Below are 23531 nucleotides of genomic sequence, written 5' to 3'. Positions count from 1 at the left end.
TTGCCCAGCTAATCACCGCGTTTCCCTTCCAAAGTCTCAGTAGAAGCTAAATTCTTCCATGTTGTCTCAAGAGAGGGAGTTGAAAGAGATGTTTTCTCCCCAAGGCAACTGCCCGGAAGTGGGCTGGCTTCAGGGCCACTGCGGCAAACGCATCTCCTGCACCTTCGAATCAAGACACATGACCATGAAATGTAATTCCTCATGCTGCTTGCTCAAAAGGATAGCCCCATTTTAAATCAGGTTGGTTACCAACAGTCAGTAAGTGTATAAGGTTGATTTAAAGATAAAAACTATCAATCCATCCAGAACACACGTTCTCAGGAAGCACTCAGAATCTGATTACCCTGAGTATTAAAAAGATTCTCCCACAACTAACGCCATGTTTGTCAAAAGACTGATCACTCTTACTGAAGTACAAGTCACAAAATCACAGCATCATAATATGGAAAAGTCCCATGGACATCATCTACTTTACTCTCTTTTTTCACAAGGGAGAAAACTGAGATGCCAACCAAGGGTAGGGCTGTTCGAGTTCACTGTTGGTAGACTACCCAAATTCAAAGCTTCTCACAGTTCTATTTCCTAGCCTACTGCCTCTGACACCCAATTACCAACAAGAGCTCTCAATTATTTTCACAAAATATTTTTATGGTGGAGTTATAGACAAATTGGTTAAATCTCATGGCTGCTACCTAAAAAGTACATTCAACAAAGAGGAAAACACAACTGGAGTTGAAAAAATTAACTTCTGCTTTGAATTATGTTCTCAGCCCTGAAACTTTGTTCCTAAAGGGACAGTGCCTTTCCCAGTATTCCCTGTGAGAAATAAAGGGCTGTAGTTATTCCCAACCAGAACTTCCAATATTAGACCAATATTTTAGATTACAATTTATGGGTAAACAAATGTGAGTTGTACAAGGCAGAGTGTCCCGAAGCATCTTTCACTATTTATAAGAAAATGAGCTTCAAAGAAGGCTCAAAGATTAAAGTGTTTTTCTCTGCCTTTAGAATGGGGAGGTTGCATTTTTAGGTATGAAGACAAGACCCTGAACGCAAATAGCCAGGCTGAGGACAGGTAGCTCAGGAAAGATACAAACTCAGAGAAAATCAAAGGTCCTAAACTCTTCTATCTCCTGGCAGCTGAGATGGTTCATCCTGAGTCCATTTCTCTGGCTACAAAGGATCACATGAGAACATAAAACAAATGCTGAAGGTTTGGGTTCACACACACACACACACACGCACACACACACACACACACGCCCGCACCCCCATGTGTGTGACACTGACAGGCTGAGAGACTTCAATGCTGCAGAGAGCAGCATTTTCCTTGTTTCCATTACATCATCCAAGTTGGAAAGGGGGGGTGGGGTGGGGGGCACAGCTGGTGGCAGCTGCACCACCATCTGCTTTCTCCTTAGCAGTGTGTGCTAGTTTGAGCTGCAGCCTCCTACAGCTCCTGATAGAGGAGGAGCAGTATTAAAGGTACAACACACTATTATGGAAAAGCTTTCAAATTATTTAGAAATAAATCACTCGAGATAAGTTAACAACCTCAGGTAGGTTGCTGAGCCGGTTCCCTTTGAGTTTAGGTTATTTGTTTGCATCTCTTTAGACTAGAGTGCAAACTCTGTCAACTCAATGTGCCCAATTAGACAAGCAGAATGTACAAGCAACCACCTGCCACCTGCTTCCCAAAAGGTAAGCAGCCAAAAAGTACAGGTCTGCAGCTGGAAACATTAACAGAAGGAGTGGGGAATGCCCAAAGCCAGAATACAAACTCCAGAGCAGTGCATGGGTACATGCTGCTGCCTTTGGCATCCCAAGCCATCTAGTCAACCAGTCCTGCCCTCTTGGGCACTCATGGGGTTTCCTTCGGAACACACTACTAGACGTTCCCTTGCAGAAGGGGAACCAGGTGAGTACAGCCTGGGGGAAGGGGTTAATGCCTTGTCTGCCATTCAGCTACAAACTGGCAGCAAACTGGTGGCTCAAGGGTCTGATCAAGCCATGCGCATGTTTCATCTGGCCTATACAGGTTAGTATTTAAAAAAAAAAAAAAGTGCTGCCTTTTAAAAATGAGATTTCCTATATAAACATCTAGGATTGCTAGCTCTTCCTAGAAAAAAAATTATCAAGAGATTTGGCAGCACCAGGCCCCCATTTCTACGTGGCACCAGTCTGTCATCTGGAGCTAAGCAGCAGCGCTTCCTTTCAACTGGGCACGCATCCTGGAGAACTAGCTCCCACGTTAGTGTCTGCATATGCCACTGCAACTATCTACGCTCCTACCTGGACCTTGAGAACTTTGGATATAATGCCACTGAGAATGGAGAAGAAGACATCCCTAGGGAATGATTTCCCAGTGGTCCTTCATTGATTCTCCTCTTTAGTTGAGATTTAGTCCCTTGGATGGCTGACACAACATAATGAATGGATCTCGGTAGAAGGTTAGCTACAATGATCCTTTACTACAAGAGCAGGTTGTAGCATTTCAAAGGAGCATTCCAAACCACTTACCGTACATCTTGCCTTCATCTGATAAGATGATTTTCCTCCTCCCACATGGTGGATAGATAGCCAAGGCTTCCTGAAAGCTCTGCTCAATGTCAGGGCTCCAGACCCCTTCTGCATCGTTGTCAATTGGCTTATCAGCAGAGTCACTCATCCTTTCCATGTTTTCGGCAGGGCTCTCGCTGCCGCTCCAGCTGCTGGGCTCAATTTTGGCGGTTGAATTTTCCAAGCCAAAGCTTGGAGCCTTTTCAAGAAAATAAACCTAAGAGAGAAATCAAAAGATAGCGTGATAAGGACGAGGTAACCACCAACACACAGCTCTTGGTAGTTCCACTGCACATTCTTCAGTCGGCAGCTTTGTTGGGAGAGTAACTCCTAGCAGAGAATACAGATATTTGAGATCGAAGTGATTTTTTTTTCCTTTATTTATCATGTTAAGCCCTTCAATACAGAAATACAACGGCAGGCAGAAGCTGGATAATCTTTGCATATGAGAAGAAGTTTTCATCCAAGAATAGTACTTATTCTGACTTACAAGTTCACAGTGAATCATACAAAACCATTTACTAAATGCCTACTTTCTACCAGGACCACTTTGCTCAACAATAATCAAATCTTCATAGCAGAACAAGTTGTTTAAAAAAAAAAAAAAAAGTAAAACAAAAGATGCCTGCTCATTGTGGTAACTGATTAACTCTGATGTGTTAAGCCACATTTGTCTCTGACATTACCAAGATGCAGGATGGAAGAAGGAAAGGGGGAGATTATTTTTTTATAACAAATACTAACTCTACTGAGACAGCAACGCCAGTTGACTTGGACATGCTAGTTTACAGCATTTCTCTGCAGGACTATGACACTGTACAATCAGGTCACTTCGCCATTCTCGGCATCTAGATTGTAACTTTGAAGCAGGGACCAAGTTGTCCCCATTCCTGCCTTCCCTACAACAGCTACAAGTGGCAAGCACACTTGCAGAAATAAATGTTTTACACCTACATGGGCACCTCATCTGGTAGCCTACTCGAAATTCTTGATCATAAGAAGACCGTGAGGGAGACTTTCATTTATTTCCCTGTAGCACTGAAGATTACAGAACCAAAAAAAAAATTTTCTCAAAGATTTACTCCCCTTAAATTATGCATGAAACCTATAGTCTTAAAGGGATAAGCTTTCCAAACAAATGTCAAACTGGCACAAACACCAATGTGAAAATGATCTAATCCAATACCCCCTGCTGTCCACACACTAACACATCAATATTCCTTTGTTGAAAAGGCATCAGATCATTAATTCAAACGTTTCCCCAAAAAGGGGAGAAGAATTGCTCCTGGGGACTGATCGAAGGAAGAGGGGAGGCGCAGGGCCTGAGTAGGGATTGCTTGGTGGGACGACCATTTCCGGCCTTCTGCCCCCATCGCGTTGTGCAACATTACAACGGAGGCAGCCAGGAGGGGAGCAGGTGCTGGCAGCCCCACCAGGCACCAGGGACTGCTCCATGTTCCAGGGCAGTCACCTGAGATCACACAGCCTGTCTTCCTTCTCCTCCCAATTGTATCCCTTTCCCCTGGCCTCCCCCACTGGTGTATATCAACAGATCCCAGGTGCAGAAACTCTGAGGCACATGAACGTTACACAATTAATGGAATAACTAGTGGGTGCTTTTGGCTTCGTATTCTGACAGCTTTTTAAATTTGGCAGCACCTGGATAAAAGAAACCCTCAGGTTGTCTGCCTTTAAATGCTGCCACTGATCCAACGTACAAAGAACTTGTCAGCAAAATATTTACTACTTCTTAACCAACATGTGTACATTGACACAGGACTTTAAAAACTGCCAAATGTTGAGGTATAAATTATGCCACAAGAAAGGGTTTTTGATTGACCCCCAGATGAACTGTGTGATGCCCGTGATGTGGGCCTTTTGAATTCTCAAATCATTATATTTTTTTGTTGGGATCTAAGAGTATTTTAAAATTTGAAGGTGAGCCATACTCTCCCTCTAGATCTGTTCTAGATTCAAAGTGGCTTATTGGAGAAATTATGAGAATATGAGTGAACACTTTCAGCAGTGGCTAGTCTACCTTTTCCCTCTCCACCTTTCCCAAAACAAAACGAACAAAAACAAAACAACAGACACATACAAAAATACAGACCAGTCCTTGAGCTCTGGATAGCTCAGGCAAGTATGAATTCACTACAGGGAGCCATATTTTAAGATAAACAGTGAATATGCCCAGCACGAAACCACTATGGCAGAGGGATGGTATCCAGGACAGTGAGGGCCAGCTGAAGGGACCGGGAGAGCTTTACTTGACTAAAAAGGAAAATTAGCATATAACTGAGAGCCTCAGAGTCTTCAGACCAAAACACACCAACACTCCCAAATCCAATGCTTAAGTCCCCTCTAACACTTCTCAACAATTGGTCATACAGTCTATGCATCACCAATGACAATGAACCCACTACCTCCCCCAATAATATCTCCTTCTCACTGAACGCTGAAACTTTTCCATTAGGCTAAAACCCATGAACTGGTTACCTTCTACCCAATCATGCCATGCAGGAGCAAATCTCCCCCAGAAACACCCATGTAGGTATGACACGAGGAACTCTTAGGCTCCTGATTGTGTCCTAGACTAGACATAATTCATATCACCCTTTGCCCATCCCTTATAAACACAGCCCAATTTGTCTACAACCCTCAATAAATGACACTCAGAGTTGGACTATGATCCATAAAACCTCTAAGCTCCCATACTCCAAATGCTGTTTCTGAATTCCCTCTTGCACAATTAGTTTAGGAGCTAAAAGCAGGAGTTTGTTTATATTTATTCCCATTAAATTCCATTTTTTTTTTTAGCTTTGGCCTATGGCTTGAGGCTGGTGAGATCTTTCTGAATTATAATTGCCAAGCTTAGTGTCTGTAGACATCGAACAACCTCTGAAGAGCTATCTGTCACATGGTGAGGGTGTAGACCTATTGAGTGGAAGTTCTAAGATTCTGGCTCAACATAAGAAAAAATGTCCTGCTACCTTAATGATTCAACAAGGGGTGGACTGCCTAAAAAGCAGACAGCAGTCTTGCAAACAACCCCTTCGAGTTACCTCTAAAGCTAGGGGTCACAAGCCCTTGGTGTTTTGGAGGAATGCAATGTTAGCTAGCATTAATTGATCCATCCACTTAATAAGCGCAGGCACTGTTCTGTTCTAAATTCCCATGTTTTTATACATCTACTGCAAAGGAAGAGAACTCTGTGTCCAGGCTCTTACAATTTGGTCAACTGGAGCTCAGCAAGATGGAATTACCTACTCTGGACAAGAGCCAGGACACAACCCCAGAAGCTACCAGATATATAATCCACAGAGTTATCCAGACCCTTGGTTTTACAACCCAGTTGTAAGATGAGGCCCTGTATGGGCGGAGAGGTTCTGATCACAAGACTGGGGCTGGCTGAGAAAAGCTCTCTGTACTGGATACCAAAATAACCATTCTGGCATTCTATCCCTCAGGTCCCTTCCAGCCCAGCTCAAAATCCACATCATCCTGGAAACCGTCCTTGTAACTAGTAGCTCAGAGTATCAGCCACACGTTAGTAGGGTCCTGAAAATGTGTGGAATTAGTTAACTACCCCCCAATCTATCTGGTTTCCAAGTACACAGCATGTAATAAATAGCAAATGCATGGTGATAACATGCTTATTACCAACAATAGGGTCAAGTGAATTATACACAGACTATCTCTGCCTACAAAGCTTATGTCTTCACCTCCTCATCCATCCTTTGAGCAAGGGAATTAACTTTCACTTGGTTCAATAAAGAAAGAACAATGGGAGTGAGAGGGGAGCATGCCGGTAAGGCTCAAACTGATCTGGGTTCCAAAACTGGCTTGCCCACTAGCCAAGCAGTTCAGACTAAAGTGGTTAATATCCCAGAAGCTCAGGTTTTATTTGTAAAATGTAGATAATAAATTCAACTCCAATACAGAAAAATCATTAAGGGGTAGAGAGACTCTACCCCACAGGGCTGCCATAAAGATTTAGAGAGATAATTAGTGACAGTGCTCTGTCATCTGTAAAACCATAACCAGATGTTCATTATTTTCAAGTCCACCATCTCTAGGCACAGGTATGTACCTTGTTATGCCCAAATACCTACTGATAATGGGATGGTGAATAAATGAAGGCGCTTCCCTAAAGGTTCCCTTTGGGAAATAAATTTATAAAGAATCCTCTTTGTTAAGGTCTTGAGGTAACGAAATAGAAAATTTAAATTGGTAACAAACACTTTTACTTCTAACACTCAACTAAATCTAAACCTATATTCACAGGGTCAATAATTTTCACATTCTTCTAGGAAGTTTGGTTCAGGAGGATAATCCCAAACCTAAATGAATGCCTAAAAGGAAGGAGAAAAGGGAACTCTTGTTTGCCGAAAATAGACTGTGTTTCATGTAGCATCCCCATCCCATGGCCTCAGTGTCCATCATTAACACTTTCTTCTAAAAGTTCTTTTTTTTTCTGAAACTCTTCCTAGACACACCATAATAAACAAACAAACAAACAAAAAACCTGTTACCAGGGACCCAAATATTCCTGCTAACTGCCCCAACAGCCACGCTCCCTAAATGGATCATTCTTTTACAATTATCCACTGCCACTTCAAGAAGGGTAACATGAGGATAGCGGAATGACATCATATGTATATCTGACCAATACACATTTTAATATAAGAGCCTGGGGGAAGAAAGGGGTGAGAGAGTCAAATACAGGTGTTTCTGACACAAACTCTATTCAAGGAACGTATGCACAAAGGATATGACGTAGGACACGGGAATCTGCAGCTCCCTTCATTTTAATTCCTGTGGGTCTCTCATAATGTAAGCATCTCACCCACTTTGGGTGATTTAAGGGCTGTTAAATAAAGAGTTAGTTTTAACTAACCCTCATGATTAATGAAACGCCACTAAACATGAAGGTCACAAAAAAATCCAAACAGCTTATTTTAGCCAATGTCTTTAATACTCTATGAGGCAACAGGAAAAGAGCTGGACTAGGAGTTAGGATGCTGTCTCTACCTGAGTATCCCAGGACAATATAGTATTTGTAGTCCCCATTGCCTCAGTTTCCATCATCAGTAGTTAGGAAGCCACCTGAGTCATCATGTGTTCCCATAAACTTGACCTATAATAGAACTTAGTAAGTTGGTTTATTATTGCCCCCCATCATCCACACCCGTGTCCTTGAGGGCAGGAGCTGTTACATTCGCCATAGTATCCCCAGTGCTAGCACAGTACCTGGCATTATAAATATTCAAAGAAAGAAAGAAAGAATAAACCAACAACCAGATAACATGAACATTCTTTGGTAACAACATGACTGATCTTATCACCAAGCTTTCCACGAGAAAGGGATCAGTTTCAGCTTCCTTCCCATTTCTCACTCTGACTCTGGCCAAGGGTCTAATGAGTAGTAAGAGCCCAAAGGAAATCGCCAAATTAGGACAGATTTAAGCCAGGCACAGTTTGGATAACTAAGAGTTGGCTGTCTGATCCAATTTCTTATTTATTAATCATGATTATTGATGAACAATAGTTCTGTGTTAAAGAGACAAATATGGTTTGGGTCCAAGCTTCTTCTACCATAAGCAAACTTTATTTTGAGTAGAATGGTAATTTTTGAGATATGATATTTTACCTTCTCCATTCCCCTCCCCCCACCCTTTTTTGGACACTAGAGAAGAAAAGCAGAAGGTGACAGCTCTAAGAAAAGTTACATAGGCGGCAAAGCGATGAGAGTCTGAAGACCGGAAGCCAAAGAGGTGGCGAAGGAAGAAATTCAAAGAGGTGAAAAATGGCAGCAAAGCAAATCTGAGTGAGTAGGTGAATGAAAAAGGCAACATATAGTGAGAAGCCCTGAAGAAAGCTAAGAAAAAAGATTTCTAAGCACTCAGGAGAATGGGAAAGTAGGCACAGGAGGGAGCCATTTCAGGGTTTAAAGAAAGAGAATCACTTGGTTGGACTATTGGTAGTGGACAATTCAACCAAGCATTTGATGGTTCAAAGATCACTGTGATCTTAGTGAAAGCTCAAATTTTTCTCCTAAGAGATAAGCTGCCCTCTCACAAAAAGACTAGGGAAAAAAGGAGCTTTGCTTTGAAAGTGAACTGGTACACCAAATACAAATTCGAGCTTTTCCCAATGAACCAGGCTTCAAGCACAATGTCTGAAGCTTTCACCTACTGGATCTTATATAATCATTGCACGACGCTTGTTGGGTATCATCTCCATCTTATGGGTTCCAGAGGCCTAAATAAGCTGGCCAAAGTGAAATACTCAGCAGAATTTGAATCTAGGACTCATTTCTCCAGAGAAAATGCACATTCTATGGGAGTATCAGACGCACCTTTGCTGTACAGTAAACTGGACGCTGGATTGCGAAGGGAGAGAAGGTAGGCAGGGCTGTATTCTCAATTCTGTCTATGACTGACGCCATCAAGCATAGTCTAATTAATTCCTGATGAATAGTGATGATACTGACTCACCTCCCTGGGTAGTTAGGAAGAATTTTAGGCACTAATGATAGTTAATCGCTTTTGCATATGTAAAGTGGGGCAAGTTATTATTTTCCTACCATTTCAGACACTAGCCAAACTTGCTAACAAGTGGTTTGAGAAATAGAGGTGAAGATTAGCAGCCTGGATTTTTAAGGCAGCCTCGAGAGAGATGGAACTGCAGAACTCAAGTCATCGTTGTCAAAGAAAGAGCAAAATTTTTAGGGAATGCTAACAGTGAGAATTGAGGCTACATCTGCCGTGGCACCAGTAGCAGCCAGTGAGCCTTAGTGTCATCCACTACGATTGCCAATAGGTTCCCTCTAATTTCAGCAGGAAGGAGTGGATAATTACTCCTTCTCATTTTCAAAAATCACTTCCATATCAACAGGATCCATCAACAAGCCAATAGCTCTTCACCAAGCCCCCGATGCTGGGCACCCCATTAGAGGACTTAGCATTGCCCTCCTGAGATTCCCTGATTAATTCTCTGCTCCATCAGCCCTAAGTACTTGCCCAGGTGACAGCTCGAGAAAGGCTTTGATTGATTTCATGCTATGCAGCTCTGTATTATCAGCCTTTAGGAGAATCACCTTCCTCATCCCCTTAATGAATCTGTTAGCCTTTGAGAACAGAAATTCCTGCCTCTTCCTTTCCCCCCATCACCACAACCAGTCAAGCTAATCACTGCTCTCCTTCATCAGTAGACTCCTTCAAAATAACACGGCCAGAGACTCAGGTCCAGGCAATCTGTCCCATCAGACCAGACTAAAGTGAAGACTTGACATCAGAACAGTACACTTGAACAGGGAGCATGTGCTGGATGACATGAACTGCAGCTTGAGTCATGGATCCCCGGGTTTTGGACAATTTAACCTCAGGAAACACATTTCAAACCTGGAAAGAGAAGTTTCTTTCCTGCTCTAAGAGAAAACAAAAATGCCGGAAGAGTTAGCAGTAAGTAGCCATCACTAAACATTTCAAAAATCAAATGTGTAAGCCCTTTCCCAAGTATAACAGTGAAAGAAAACCCCAAAATTAACACCTCAATTCCAATAGGTCTGTAGAGTGAACACACATGAGGTAGACTCACCACTCATATTGCTTACTAAAAACAAAGAAAACAAATACCAAGGAAATAATACTCTTAATCACTAAATTATGAGTAACTATCACTTTCTTAGCTGGTAAGATTGACCAGATAATCACGATGCCTTAGCATTTTAAATAGCAATTAGTACAAATTCAAAATCAAAAATAGACAGTTCATATTTTAAAAGCTATTAACACATAAGATAAATACATACAAGGCATTTGGCCAAACTGTAAAACAAGCATTTCACGAGGGTCCATCTCAGCTCCCATGCCCAAGGGAATGCCTTAAAACGGGCCTCATACAATCAGAGTGCTGGTTCCCTGGGTGGCAAATCTATGGTTTGTACCTGGGGTGTCATTCTTCTTACAAAAGGCCAGTGGAGACTCACTCAATGTTTCACAGCCTGTCGCCAGCCAACTTAATGATACGTTGACTCTGGACTGACTCCGAGTCCCAGCAGCTGGACCTGCCCAGACATAGCTCCTTTGGCTGACTCGGAATTCTAATCCTGCTGCATCATGAAAGGCTCTCCCTACTCTACATAGAGATATGGTCCCAGCCGTCTTCTCCAGCTTCTATGACTGAGGATGCTACTCTCAATCTGGCCCTGTCTCTATCTACCCTGGATTATTTAGACAGCATGCTGAGGGGCAAAAGCAACAGGTAAATCCACAGTTTACTTCTGAAAGGGTCATAATCCAGTCAATAAGGAAAACTGGAACCTAGGTGGTATTTTAAAGTGCTGAACTGTGAAGTCCAAGTCCTCCTCTGGTTCTTCTACTACGTATACACACTGGCGTTCAAATGCCCTCTAAAGATCCAACCGATCCACGTGGATCTCACCAGCATTCATATCAGAGGATCTAAGATCTAGGCTCCAGCATGCCCAGAAGGAAAAAAACTCCTGTGTCCTGTCAGCTTAGGGTGACCAAGAACACAATTCATCACAACACATTCGATTCCTTTTCATCATCTCAACCATCAGAAATCAGGATATCACTTTGTGTGTGGGTGTTGGGTCTGGCCTATCTGCCTTTAAATATCCATTTCTAATGGATCTGCACATACAAACCCTAATATACTACCCAAATTATACCAGACTATTTTTTGAGTCCCAAAACATGATCATTAAACTCCTTGGGAGCAGAAATAGAGCTTACGTGACCTCCAGGACTGAGAACAGTGGCACATAGCATTAACGCTGGATAAAAGTGGGACAACATAAAACAGACAGAACTAAGCTGTTTGTTCCAGTACCTTTCTGAGTCCACAGTTACCATAGAGAACGTTTATTCCACGAGCTTTGAATAATTGCTTTTATTAAATTATGCTTTTATGTGATGCCATCAGCATACTAAAAAACACTCCATGAATTAGTCACTAGATCTTCTACGAGGATGGTGGGGTGTCCTTCATTGCATCACACAGATTTCTCTTTACAAAGACCCTAAAGGAAAGTTCGATAATAAAATACTGTGTGTTTTTCACCTTGCAGTCAACCAGCTAGGCCTTGGCTTTACTCACTCGCTGCCAAGGTGCACTGAGCCACACTGGCAGGCCCCTCGAAGAAAGCATGGAGGTTATTTGGGTTGGCAAATTTGATTTCATTCTTACATCCACTTTAAGTCCCTACCTCTGGCCCCTTCTTTTTCTTCTTCTTTCCCAGCTTTTAACTTATGCTACTTTGCAGGCTTACAAGCTGCCCCTTAAATTCATTCTGAAACAAGACAGGGTAGAAACACGAAGGGGAAATTACTTCTGTTTTACACTTCCCCCCGTACCCCTATTTCTCCCCCACCCCCATATGCCAGGCACTAGAGACAGGGAGATAAATAAATATGCTACCCTCCCTGCCCTCAAAGAGCACCCTTTCAGCAAGCAGAGAGATGAGTAAGTTAATTCTCCTTCAAGACTTCAAGCCCCTTGGGTGGGAAACCTGCCCTACCCTCTCCGCCACTCCATCCCCGGCATTCCTACAGCCAGCACCTGTGCTCACTCACTACATAGCAACGATTTGTTCATAGGTCTGTCACCCTTGCGGGTTTGTGAGATCCAAGTGAGGTCCATGCCTTTAATCCTTTTTCTGTCCTTGGAGTTTAACAAAATGTCTCACACAAAGTAAATGCTCCCCCAAAATAATGACTAAATGGATGCCTAAATAATGCATCCAAGGGTGAATAAATGAATGAGTAAATGAATATAAAATATCAAAGGAGGAATTAACAAAGTGCTGTTGGAGCACAGAAATAGGAGTTGATTCGGTCTCTCACGTCAATGAGAGCCTCATGGAGGTGATGTTTAGGCTCGTCTTGAAGCCTGAGCAAGACTCACCAGGCCTATCAGAAGAAGAGCACAGGAAGACTTACTTGTTCAGAAGATATCCATGGAGAAGTGATGAAGAAAAGGCAAAGCAAGAAAGCAGAACGATTGGGGCAGAGGCTGGAAAAGCTCGGTGAGATCACACGCCGACAGGTTTGGACTGTTTCATACAAAGGCAACAAAAACTTGGGGGTGAAGAACAAATGATTTCATAAATTTGGAATCAGAATTTTCAAATCAAAAGCGTCTTCAGTGTGGTCCAAGGCCAGAACAGTCCTCTAGATAAATTCAAGGGTTACAATGTGGCACATCCCGTAAGCATTTTAAATTTATAAAGGCGTTTTAATGTGCCAAAAGACAATGACAGTTTACCCAGGTGATTTCAACAGACCAGAGCCACAGGATTAACTCCATTAGGTACCCAGTCACTCAGCTCTTCCAATACACTCTCACCAGACTTTGTCTTCAAGCACTCTACATTATTTCCCTGGTCCCTAAAGAAGGCTGTGCACTCATCCCCAAGCCAGCATTTATGGGGACTAGAATGCTTGCGCTCACAGGGACACGCACACCTGTGAATGTGTTCAAACACTAGCTAATGCCCACATGAGCAAATGTACCAACTAACCAAAAATACATAACACTGTGAGTTCACAAATGTCTGCTGATTCCCAGTGTTCGGTGATACAACTGAGTCCCCACCCTTCAAATGAGAAATACAATCTGCCATTTAATGATGACACAGTGATGAAGCAGCTGCAAAACAGGTCTTACACTGATAGGGATGCAAATTCAGGGGCCAATTACAGCCTCACCCTCACCTCCATCCCTGTCCTCCAAATTTAAACCTGGTCCTTGGTTTATACTCAGTTCTACTTCAGTAAGAGAAAAAAATCTTGGCACTTTGGCTGGAAACTGGCTGAGGCAGGATAAATGAGTACTATTATTCCCCCTTTAGTCAATAAGCCACTCATTCATTTAACAAATATTACCTGAGCACCTACTGTATGCACAAGTACTACAAGGACACATAGTGGGGCAAGACCCCCAGGCAGAGAGGTAGGGGCAGAAAGGCTGAGGCAGCCAGTTCTGAAATGAGGCCTAACTTCTGCCTTCACGTCCACGTGGCCCAGGATGCTCTGAGGGAGACCATGGGATTCTTCCCTCCTCAGCTCTGACACCCCAAGCAAATGTATAAAGCGAAAAGGGCAAAAGGCCACAACTTGATTCTATCAGCAGTTCTGCAGCTCCTTAACACACACACTTTCTCTTTCTCCCTCTCTCCCTGTCTCACATGTGTCTCTAGAGAGAAAGAGAGAAAAAAAAAAAAGGTTCCTTCTAGGATCTCGTCTTCCTGTAGATTCTGCTAACCATGACAGAGGAACAAGGAATGTGGAACCCTCAATTCCTCTCTCTAAAACATAATCTATTTTCAATTATACCTACAAATGCCACTAAAGCCCCCTCTCTCTGAGGCTCTCCCTTTCTCTCGGCTCAGTGGACTAATGGTGAGGACGAGACTCGAAAGGCCAAAAGGCTCAAAGGCAAAGCAAACAAGCCCAAACCCTCACGTTCAGTCTGCAAGTGTGCCTCACAGACCAGGCATGCTGGGTGCTGAGACCTTCAAGTCATTTCTCTGCATCTAAGGATCTGCCTATAAAAGCATCCATGAAAATCCAAAAAGGATTTTCCAGGTCTTTGATAAGGGAACCCAATGCCACAGCCTGCTGAGGAATTCTGCTACTCAGAGAATCTGGCTGAAACAGCACCCAAAGTTGGGCCATCATCCCAGGTTTTTCCCATCCTTTCTGATGCAACCCGTCAATGTCCACTCATCCCCTCATCTCTCAACTGTACCTTCTCCACTCCTCTCCACCCCCACCAACTGTGCTCCTCTCTTACAGGCAGGACCTCACCACCTCTCTCTGAGCTGGGCTGTTGCCTACATCCCCAGACCCCCACCACTGCCAACAGCCTGGTTCTACCAGGTTCCCAACTTTGGATGTACATCGGGATGACACAGGTGACTTGTTAAACATAGAGATCCCCCCTCTGATGCCAGAAATACTGACTCCTAATCCTTAGGTGTGTTTTTAGCCTATGTTACTCTTTGGCCAGAGACGTTTCCTTAAAATACAAATATGACTTTTATCACCCACTCATTTGAAATCTTTCAGCAGATCGCTACCTCCTCAGAACCCAACTGCACAAGAGGGCACCTATGACCTTAACCACCTGATCTCAGCCTGCTTCTCAAGTGCCTGTCCAGTCTTCTACACTCCAGACACAGAACCACTCCAAGGTGCCCAGACTCAGCAGGCTGCCTACTTCACCCCTTCAGCCACCTAAGGTTCCCTCTGCTCAGATGATTCTCCCACTAGCAACTCTGTCTAATGCATGTTCGTGTCTCTTTCAAAATGAAAGTAACCAACCTCTCCTCTGGGATGCCTTAGCAGATTTCTCCACTCAAAAAGTCACTTCTGTGTCCCCACAGCACCTCAAACAAACTTCCAACACCATACTTGGCACACGTCACCATGATTTTTCTTAAGATATAATCTCTCAGTTAACACTAAGTTCCTTAACGTCCCTACATTTAACATCTCTCAATACCAGACAAGTTGTTGGAACTCAAGAAACATCTGCTAATTGTCTTCCTTCGCAGCTACCCCTTGAGTTGCAGACCATGCTGTGCATCTGGACAGTCTATAAGGCAAAGCAGTTCAATACATATATTAAGAGTACATAGCATTTTGGAGTCAAGAGTTTAAATTTTGAGTTCTCCACTTATTAGCTGTGTCTCAGGTTTTTTCTTCTGTTTTTTGCTTCTGTGCAAAATGGGAATTCATCATTTAACCTACCTATTGTAAAGATTAAATGAGATAATCCATGTAAAATGCAGGTGTCTCAAAATCATCGGCATTATTTATCCGCATGCTTGCAGATTAGTGGGTACATGTGCACACAAACACGTCTTAGAACTGTTCCTGACACAGGTTCTCAAATAACTGTTGAACAAATGTATATAACTATAATTAATAATTACTGCTTATGTATCTGTCTTTCCTGCTATACTGCAAATTTTCAGAAGGCAGAGATTCTGTCCCATTTATTTCTGTACCTCCTCCCCATGCTGGCTCAATAAATAATTGTTTGATTTAGTTTAACATAAAATATTAATACAATTTTTATGACTATTAAGAAATTTATCCTCGTCTAAGGAATCACAAAGATAGCCTTAGGCATACTCTAGAATGACATAAAAAACTCACTGGCTCTGAAACCTTCCTGCAGTCTCCAAAACCTTGACTAGCTAGCAACCAAAATCAACTGAGCCAACCCCCCTGCCCCCCCCCCCCCCCCCCCCCCGCCAACCTTGATGTAGGGCCTGTCACCTACTGAGCCACAATCTGAGGTCTTAACTGATGACACACATCCCCATCTCAGTCTAAGACATCTCAGCCCTGCTGCAGCAGCTGCTCCACCTGGAAGATGGCAGTGAGAGCAGGAGCCCACCTTTTCATCTCACAGCCAGTTCAACCCCCACAGGCTTGGGGGACATAGTCAGGAGTGTCCAGTTACCACAAAAATAACAGAGGACCTACAACAGGCAGGCATGCAGGCCAAGTGCTGAAGGGAAGGGGTGAGAAATAAAGAAGCCTGACCGGGGCGGGGGGCAGGGGGGGCGGGGAGGGGAAGAAGCAGATGTTTGAGTCACAGAGGAACTGGGTTTTAAGAAATGTACTTTAAATTCATAACTACACTCTTAACATCACCATTACAGCCCCTATAATAACTCATTCATTTAGTATCCAGTCCAGAGCCACTTATATTTATATTATACTTAACTACTCTGAACGTGATTTTAAAAACATTATTTTAGGGTAAGAGGGGGATGGGGTTTTTTTAAACTTTGCTTAGTTAATGCTCTCTGTAAAAGTCAGATTCGGGTCAATGAAGATTTTGACAAGCACTTTCATTCTACAAATTCCTGATATTACTCAGCTTTAATTCAAAGCTAAATCCAAACATGACAGAGCTAATTAGGTTTATTGATGGCGAGGTAAACCTTTAAGGAAAAAAAAAAGGCTAATAAAAACATTCATGTATTTTTTTTTTTCCTAAAATGAAATCAAAGTCGACTCCCATGCTACCCTCATGCAGGAACACTGCTAGCTTGATGCTGTCTGACCCAGCCTGGACACTTCAAATAAAGTTAACTTCAATCATTGTAGCCAGTTAGCAGGTTACTGATGCTCCATCTACTGTTCTTTCATCTGGGTTTACTCCATACACTATGCCTCTTTAATTTGCTTCTAGCAACCGTTTTATAAGAGGGTGGGTACAGACCCAGCTACAAAAAGAGATGCCCGTCTTCAGCGGGGCAGGTGAAACTCCAAGACCAGGCTGTGCACCTGAGGGAGTGGGTTTCCCTTAAAGTGTGAGGGCTGTGAATGCACTGGCAGAACACTGAGCTAACTCTAACAGCCACAGCAGATTCCCAGCTTGAAGGTGTTCAAAAGGAAGAAAAAAAAAAAATTCCAAACCCCAAAATATGGGTTCTCTACATTTTTTTAAAGTTAATTTTGATGGGAAAAGGTTCCCCAATTTCACATTATTTTGTAGTTACTGATTTATGTTTCAGTTTCAAATATCAGGGTTACAAGTATTATAAGGCACAGCAGTGTTCTGAACAGGAGTCTATTGCAAATGCTCAAAAATGCTTTAAAATGACAATTTTCTAGTGACAGACTTGCAGACGGTCAGATTGTTTTTTTTTTTTAACTTTTAAGAAACAGCCCTCTCCCAATCAAATCAATAAAAACTTCGCAGAATTTGAGTGTTTTAAATTTAGAAGAAAATCATATAAATAGTGAAATGAACGGCAGTTTAACTGTCTTTAGAGACAGTCAGAGTCTAGTTCCCAGAAGAGAGGGTCGCATCCACCTCCCTCCTCCTCATGCTGTCAGAATTCACACAGTTCATGCAGGACACATCGCACCGTGCAATTATCAACCAGCATTGCCATTGCTAAAAGATCTTTAAGAATCCTGAGTTTTACCATAAAAGCTCTCATTATTATCCCAGCTCTCTTTGCTTGTTCAGCGTGCCTGGTCACTTACTGGGGGATGAGAAAAAAACGAGGACTCGGCTCATCTTTCCCCAGCCGTCTCCCAGGGAGCTGTTCGTGACTCCGCAGCACAATGCCACGCCACCGCACTGGCCGACAGGGTTTAAAATTAGCCGAGCTCTGGAGAGCCACGGGTAACCTTCTGACAAGGTTAGCGAGCAGAGCAGAGCACAGCTCGGGGAGGGACATTAATAAGAAGCCAAGTAGAGCCTTTCAACAAGCCCATTAGGGCCTCTCGGAGCCCTAGCAGTCTGGAAGCCTGGAGGAGCACGCCAGCATGAGGAGGCTGACCTAGGCTCTTATTTTTATCCCACCAAGTCAGCAGCTTCCTTTACAGGCGACGAGCGCAACCCCCAAATGTGTTTCTCCAAGTTTTAAATTCAACAAACTGGGCCGCTGAATCTACAGTAATTTTTAAAACTTTAAACTGGATTTTTAAAATACAATATTTATGGAATACTTCTAATAATAAAGTTAATACCCAAAAAGTGGCACATATAGAAAATATACAGGAGAAAATGAACTTTCCCCCAAAGTCCTCCATCAAATAAGTCAGTGTTAACAATTCATTCTGATGTATTTTCTTGCACTAGTAACTTGTTCTTATTATTCCCTATAGTTTGGGGTTCTTTTATTGCCCACCTAACATTTCACATTCAGCGTTTTCCTGAGTCCTGAAATATTCTTTATATTTGCGATTTTTAAGAGGTATAGTATTCTATGTGATGAATAAAATATACCACTGTTTGGCTACTGCCGCATGGTTCCACATTCAGATTTTGCCCAGCTTTTCACCGTTAGGGCAAACATCCTTGTAATCATGTTCTAAGGACAGAGTCCTAGTGTCCACGGACAGGAAAAATTTGAAGCCACTGGTGCAGACTGGGGACCCCCATAAGGACAGGGACTGTGCCTGTCACATTATAGGTGTTTTCTGAATAAAGGAATGTGTCTCAGTGCTTTCCAAATATACAACCCTAAATTCTAATGTGACACTTTCCAAATGCCTACAGGGAGATTGTCAGGCCCAGCACACAAAAGGCCCCTTGGCAGTGAGATAAGGGAATTGATCTAATACCTCTGAACACCTGTTAAAGGCAATTCAGATGCTGCTCGCTTCCCCCACGTTACTCCCGCCAGTACCTCACTGGTACAGCCATACTGGTTGTTTAAAATATTAAATTACTTCCATACGAGTTGGTAAAGAGTCAGTGGGCCAAGTCTATTGAATGCTCCTGTTCCCGTGGCTCCTCACTATCCAACAAGTACAAGATAAGTGCCTGGCACATTTGGGGACCTCCAGCGGCTTCCATTGTGTCACTGTCTGTACCACTTGTTAAATATTTTAAATACTACCCAGTTCACAGATAACTTTTAACTCAAGATTTGCTTTTTAAATTTTGTTAATCCTCCCCTCCAACCAGCTGCTCAGACCTCCATTTAAAATCTTAATTACCATCACTTTGGTACTATTTCTTAAAATCATTAAATTCCCTAATATTTTATTTTAAAAACTGAAATGGACAATGAATAGGAAGCACTTACCAAGATATCTAACAGGGGCTGATCCTACTTAGTTATTCTCTACAAAGAACAGTGAGTTGGGTTAGACAAAGACGAATGTCATCATCTTAAGATTCATGGACCTAGTACTAATACCAGTGATATTAATTCAAGGATAAAAGCTATCTGCTTAAACCTCATGGGACTCTGAGGAGCTCTCAGATCATCAACTATATTCTCGAAAAGCTAAAGCAGAAATATCGAAATGTTAAAATCTAGAGATAAGTAGAAGAATCAAATACAGCCTAACCTATGCCCAGACCACCCTGGCACTGGCTTACCTATTACACCACTAAAAGCAACATTTTTGAGCTGGGTATATTGCTGTGCACTTGGAAACATGATCTCTACCTTAGCTCTTTGCTAAGCTAAACTATTTTCTGTGTGAAGGAACAGATAACTAGTAAGTGGAACAGAGTTTCTTTTCTTCCAAATGTTTTTGTTCGTCCTCTGTTGGGGAAGCCAAGGCTGGAACACCAGCCAGGAAAGAGAATAAGGACAAACAAGGGGCCTATAAAAATCAGACTTTGAAAATGAAGAAGGTGTTAGCCTGGACACATTATAGCACTATCCAGCCCGGCAGCTGGGATCACGGCCCAGCTGGAATCGAATCAAAGATAATGCCCATCCACATCTCCACTATGGAAGCACACGCTCCAAATTCCAAGATGCTATGAGAGCAAAAAGATGAGCTGCAGTTCTTTTGCCAAATCAGCAAAATTCCAATTGATGAATATAAAAATACCTTTGGCTCATAAAATCAAATGAAATGGCAAAAATTTAATAAAATACCTTGTAGGAGTAAGAGAAATAATATTCACAGCTGATATTTATTTAACACTACTGTATGTCAGGCACAGGGGTCAGGAATTTTCTTTTATTCTTTTTCTAATCCTCTTCACAATTATATTAGGTAGAGATGTAATATTACTATATACATTATTCAGATAATGAAGAAAATGAAGTTTAGAAACATTAAGTCATTTGTCCACTTGTCAAACTGAATTCAAATCTAGATCCATCTCACCTTGAGCCAAAGGTCGGGCTTTGTGAAGCATTGATCCCCCTGTCACATGAAAGGAATCAAGGAAAAGCTGCAGGATCTCTTAACGGGGATGCTGTGGAGGGGACTGGAGTGAGTAGAGGGTTCTCAAGGAAGCTCCATTCCAACCTCTGCTCTATGACAGATGAAAATAAGTTGCCTACAGTATGCTGGCTCTGTACTAGGTACTTATGGAATACGAACAGGAGGAGAGACCATTTGAAAGAAGTGAACACATTGTTAGATCCGAGATAACTGACAGCCACTCTATTTTCCTGCTCACAATAAAAAGCAGCTAAAAAGCAAAGGCTGTCGGAGAGTCCAGACTCTGGCCACTATGATACCAGCAGAGATGGCACACAGCAAGCACTAGTGCTTCCTTCTCCTTCTGCAGAAAACGCAATGGCCAGAATGAGAGCCTAGCTACTGCAGGGCAGGGAGAGAGTTTTTCCCTTTTTCTTTTGAAATTTCCTGCACCTGGATTTTTTTTTTTTCTAACAAAACTAACATTTACGGTAAATAAACTATCCAAATTTGTAGCAGAAAATATCAAGAACACAATGAGAAAAAGAGATGAAAGGACAAGTCACACAGGAAAATAAGTATGTGACAATATGCATCTTCGCTAAGAAGAGAAAAGAATGGCAAATTCAAGCAAGCTTAAGGTGTTATTTTAACCTCCTAATCAGCAAGCCTTTGAAGACAACAACATCTGAGGTAAATATGACACAGGGAATATGCTGGTAATGTTGTGGATGTGAAGATCCAAATATCTATACTTATTAGGAGGCACAAAAGGTTTAAAATCCTTTGACCTAGTAATCCTAACCCCGGAAATGTATTGAAAAGAGAAAACTCCACGGAAGGAAAAAATTAGGAGCACAAAAGATATACATTATAGAATCATCTGTAATAGTATGAATATTGGAAGGAATAAGAAAATCATAGTACACGAATACAAGTGCATCCATTTACAAGAAAAATTGAGAGTAGACTGAAACATAAGAAAAACTTTCTCAAAGATGTTAATTTTAAAAAAGCATAATACAAAACTGTGTGTATGTCTATGTAATATGTTATAAAATATATTTATATGTATACATGTATAAGATACATATATAAATTGTGTGTATATATGTGTGTGTGTGTATATATGTAATTACAACTTTAGTTTTATGTGTATATCTACAGAAACAAAGTAAGTGAAAATGAAAAGGAAATAGTTACTCTGTTAGGGTAACATTATAGGTTCTTACACTTTTTTTCATGTTCTATTGTGTCTGTAATTTTTAAGAAATTACTCCAATTTAAAAAAAAATTTAAGTAAACATCAGATACAAGTTGAGATATTAGAGCACTTGAATACAAAAAAAAAAAAAGCTTAGCGGTAAGTATCTGTGGATACACGAAACTCCTTTATCAGCAACACCCACCCAACCACTCTGCAACTTTATGTCCAGTCACAACCTTCAAAAACACAGACAGACAGACAGACACACACACACACACACACACATGCATATGGGCACACAGATTGCAGCCTTATTTTGGGTAAACCTAAAGACTTGATGTTTTCCTAAACATTACAGAAGCAATAATAGTAACTAACACAACAGTGAGTATATTCTGTACCTGGTCCTATTCTAAGCACTTTATATGTTGATTCATTTAATCCTCAGCACTATCCTGTGAGATAAGTGCTATCATTATTCCCATTTAGAAATGAGGAAATTAAGACACAGAGAGAGAGAGGGAACATAAATTGCCCCACCTCTCTCAAATAGGTGGCAAAGCCAGGATGTGAACGCAGTCTGACCCTAGATATAAATGGATAACTACAAACTGGACTGCCTATTCATACAGACAAGTCTCCCAGCCGCTGCTATTCCTCTTTTCTGAAATGCCTTTCCCTTCTTTTGCTACCTATAAAGCATCCACACATACTTCAGAGGCCAATTGCTACTACTTCAGCAAAGCCTTCTCTGGCTTCCTCTAAAGTCTCACAGAACTCTAAACATGCAACTACTGTTTCACTGATATTGTTTAGTAATTGAGTCTATTTCCTGATAAACCACAAGCTTGGGGTGGGGAGTAAGTAGTCACTGTATCTCTGGTGACTAGCTGGATGTCTGGTAGTTAATATGTAATCAATAAGGGAGGAAAGAAGAGAAGGATGAATGATGGATGGATGGATGGATGGATGGAGGGATGGAGGGATGGATGGACAGACGGACGGACAGACAGATGGACAAATGCATGAATGACTTCTTAGTAAAGAAACTAGAGAGCTCATTAATGTATTAATTGGTGAATATTTCACACATGCTTGGGGTTGAAATAAAATGACACCTTGAAGAGTTTTCAGCCTTGGAAAAAAAGGAAATTCTGACACATGCTACAACATGGATAAACCCTGAAGTCATTATGCTGAGTGAAATAAGACACAAAAAGACACATGATACAATTCCACTTATATGAGGTCCTTAGAGTAGTCAAACCCATCAAGACAAAAAGTAGAATGGTGGTTGCCAGTGGCTGAGGAAAGAAAGAAATGGGGAGTTGTGTAATGGGCACAGAGTTTCTGTTTTCCAAGACAGAAACTGTTCTGGACGTCTCCAGATGAGGACAATGGTAGGAAAACGATGTGACTGTACTTAATGCCACTGAACTATAGATTTAAAAATGGTTAAGATGGTAAATTTATGTATGTACATTTTTACCACTATTAAAATTATAAATAAACAGATGGATAGATAAAATGGCATCTAAAAGCAATCAGACCAAGTCTAAGCATATCTATAGTGAAACCTAAACATAGCTCTCAGTGCCAGAGCATTCACCGTCCCACAGATGCTTCACACATACACGGAGATGTCACGTGTATTTTTCTAAGACTCTTCCCTTCTCTTCCAAGGAGGCTTCCTGGATACCAGTCCAACCTGGGGGGCCCTGCCACATGTTCCTATCTCATGCCTTGTACCAGAGCACCTTTGTATGTGCCTGTCAACACATCTGTCTCCCCAGTGTCAAGCTCCGTGAAGGCAGCAACCTTATCTTATTAGGGTGTGACCTCAGAACCTGGCTCAACACACATCACTTTCAGTAACTACTGAAACAATTAATTCATTGCCAGAAAAAGGAGGGGCTAGAATACTGCTATGATTTTCAGAGCTTGCATACAGGGCTGTTTTAAGGAATGGTTTACAAGGCACAATAACACTCACAGAAAACCCAACAATTTTCAAACCTAAAACTGAAAGGGATTCAGTTGCAGAGGATTCCCCAAAAGGTTCTCGCCACCGTCACCTCTATTAG

General features: G+C 41.9%; 1 protein-coding gene across 8 annotated transcripts in view; it reads right to left on the bottom strand.

Moving 5' to 3' along the window:
- The window catches only part of TEAD1 (TEA domain transcription factor 1), a 268691-nt gene that overhangs the window by 189806 nt on the left and 55354 nt on the right, over window positions 1-23531 (bottom strand). For all 8 annotated transcript variants that reach the window (XM_023519914.1, XM_023519913.1, XM_023519915.1 and 5 more), the window contains one exon: window positions 2521-2776. In XM_023519914.1, coding sequence (XP_023375682.1) covers window positions 2521-2677 — 157 coding nt within the window. In that variant the 5' untranslated portion in view covers window positions 2678-2776. The remainder of the gene's footprint in view (window positions 1-2520; window positions 2777-23531) is intronic.

The sequence above is a fragment of the Pteropus vampyrus genome, unplaced genomic scaffold, assembly GCF_000151845.1.
Source record: "Pteropus vampyrus isolate Shadow unplaced genomic scaffold, Pvam_2.0 Scaffold240, whole genome shotgun sequence".
NCBI classification, from domain to species: Eukaryota; Metazoa; Chordata; class Mammalia; order Chiroptera; family Pteropodidae; genus Pteropus; species Pteropus vampyrus.
This window is presented reverse-complemented; position numbering and strand designations above follow the sequence as displayed.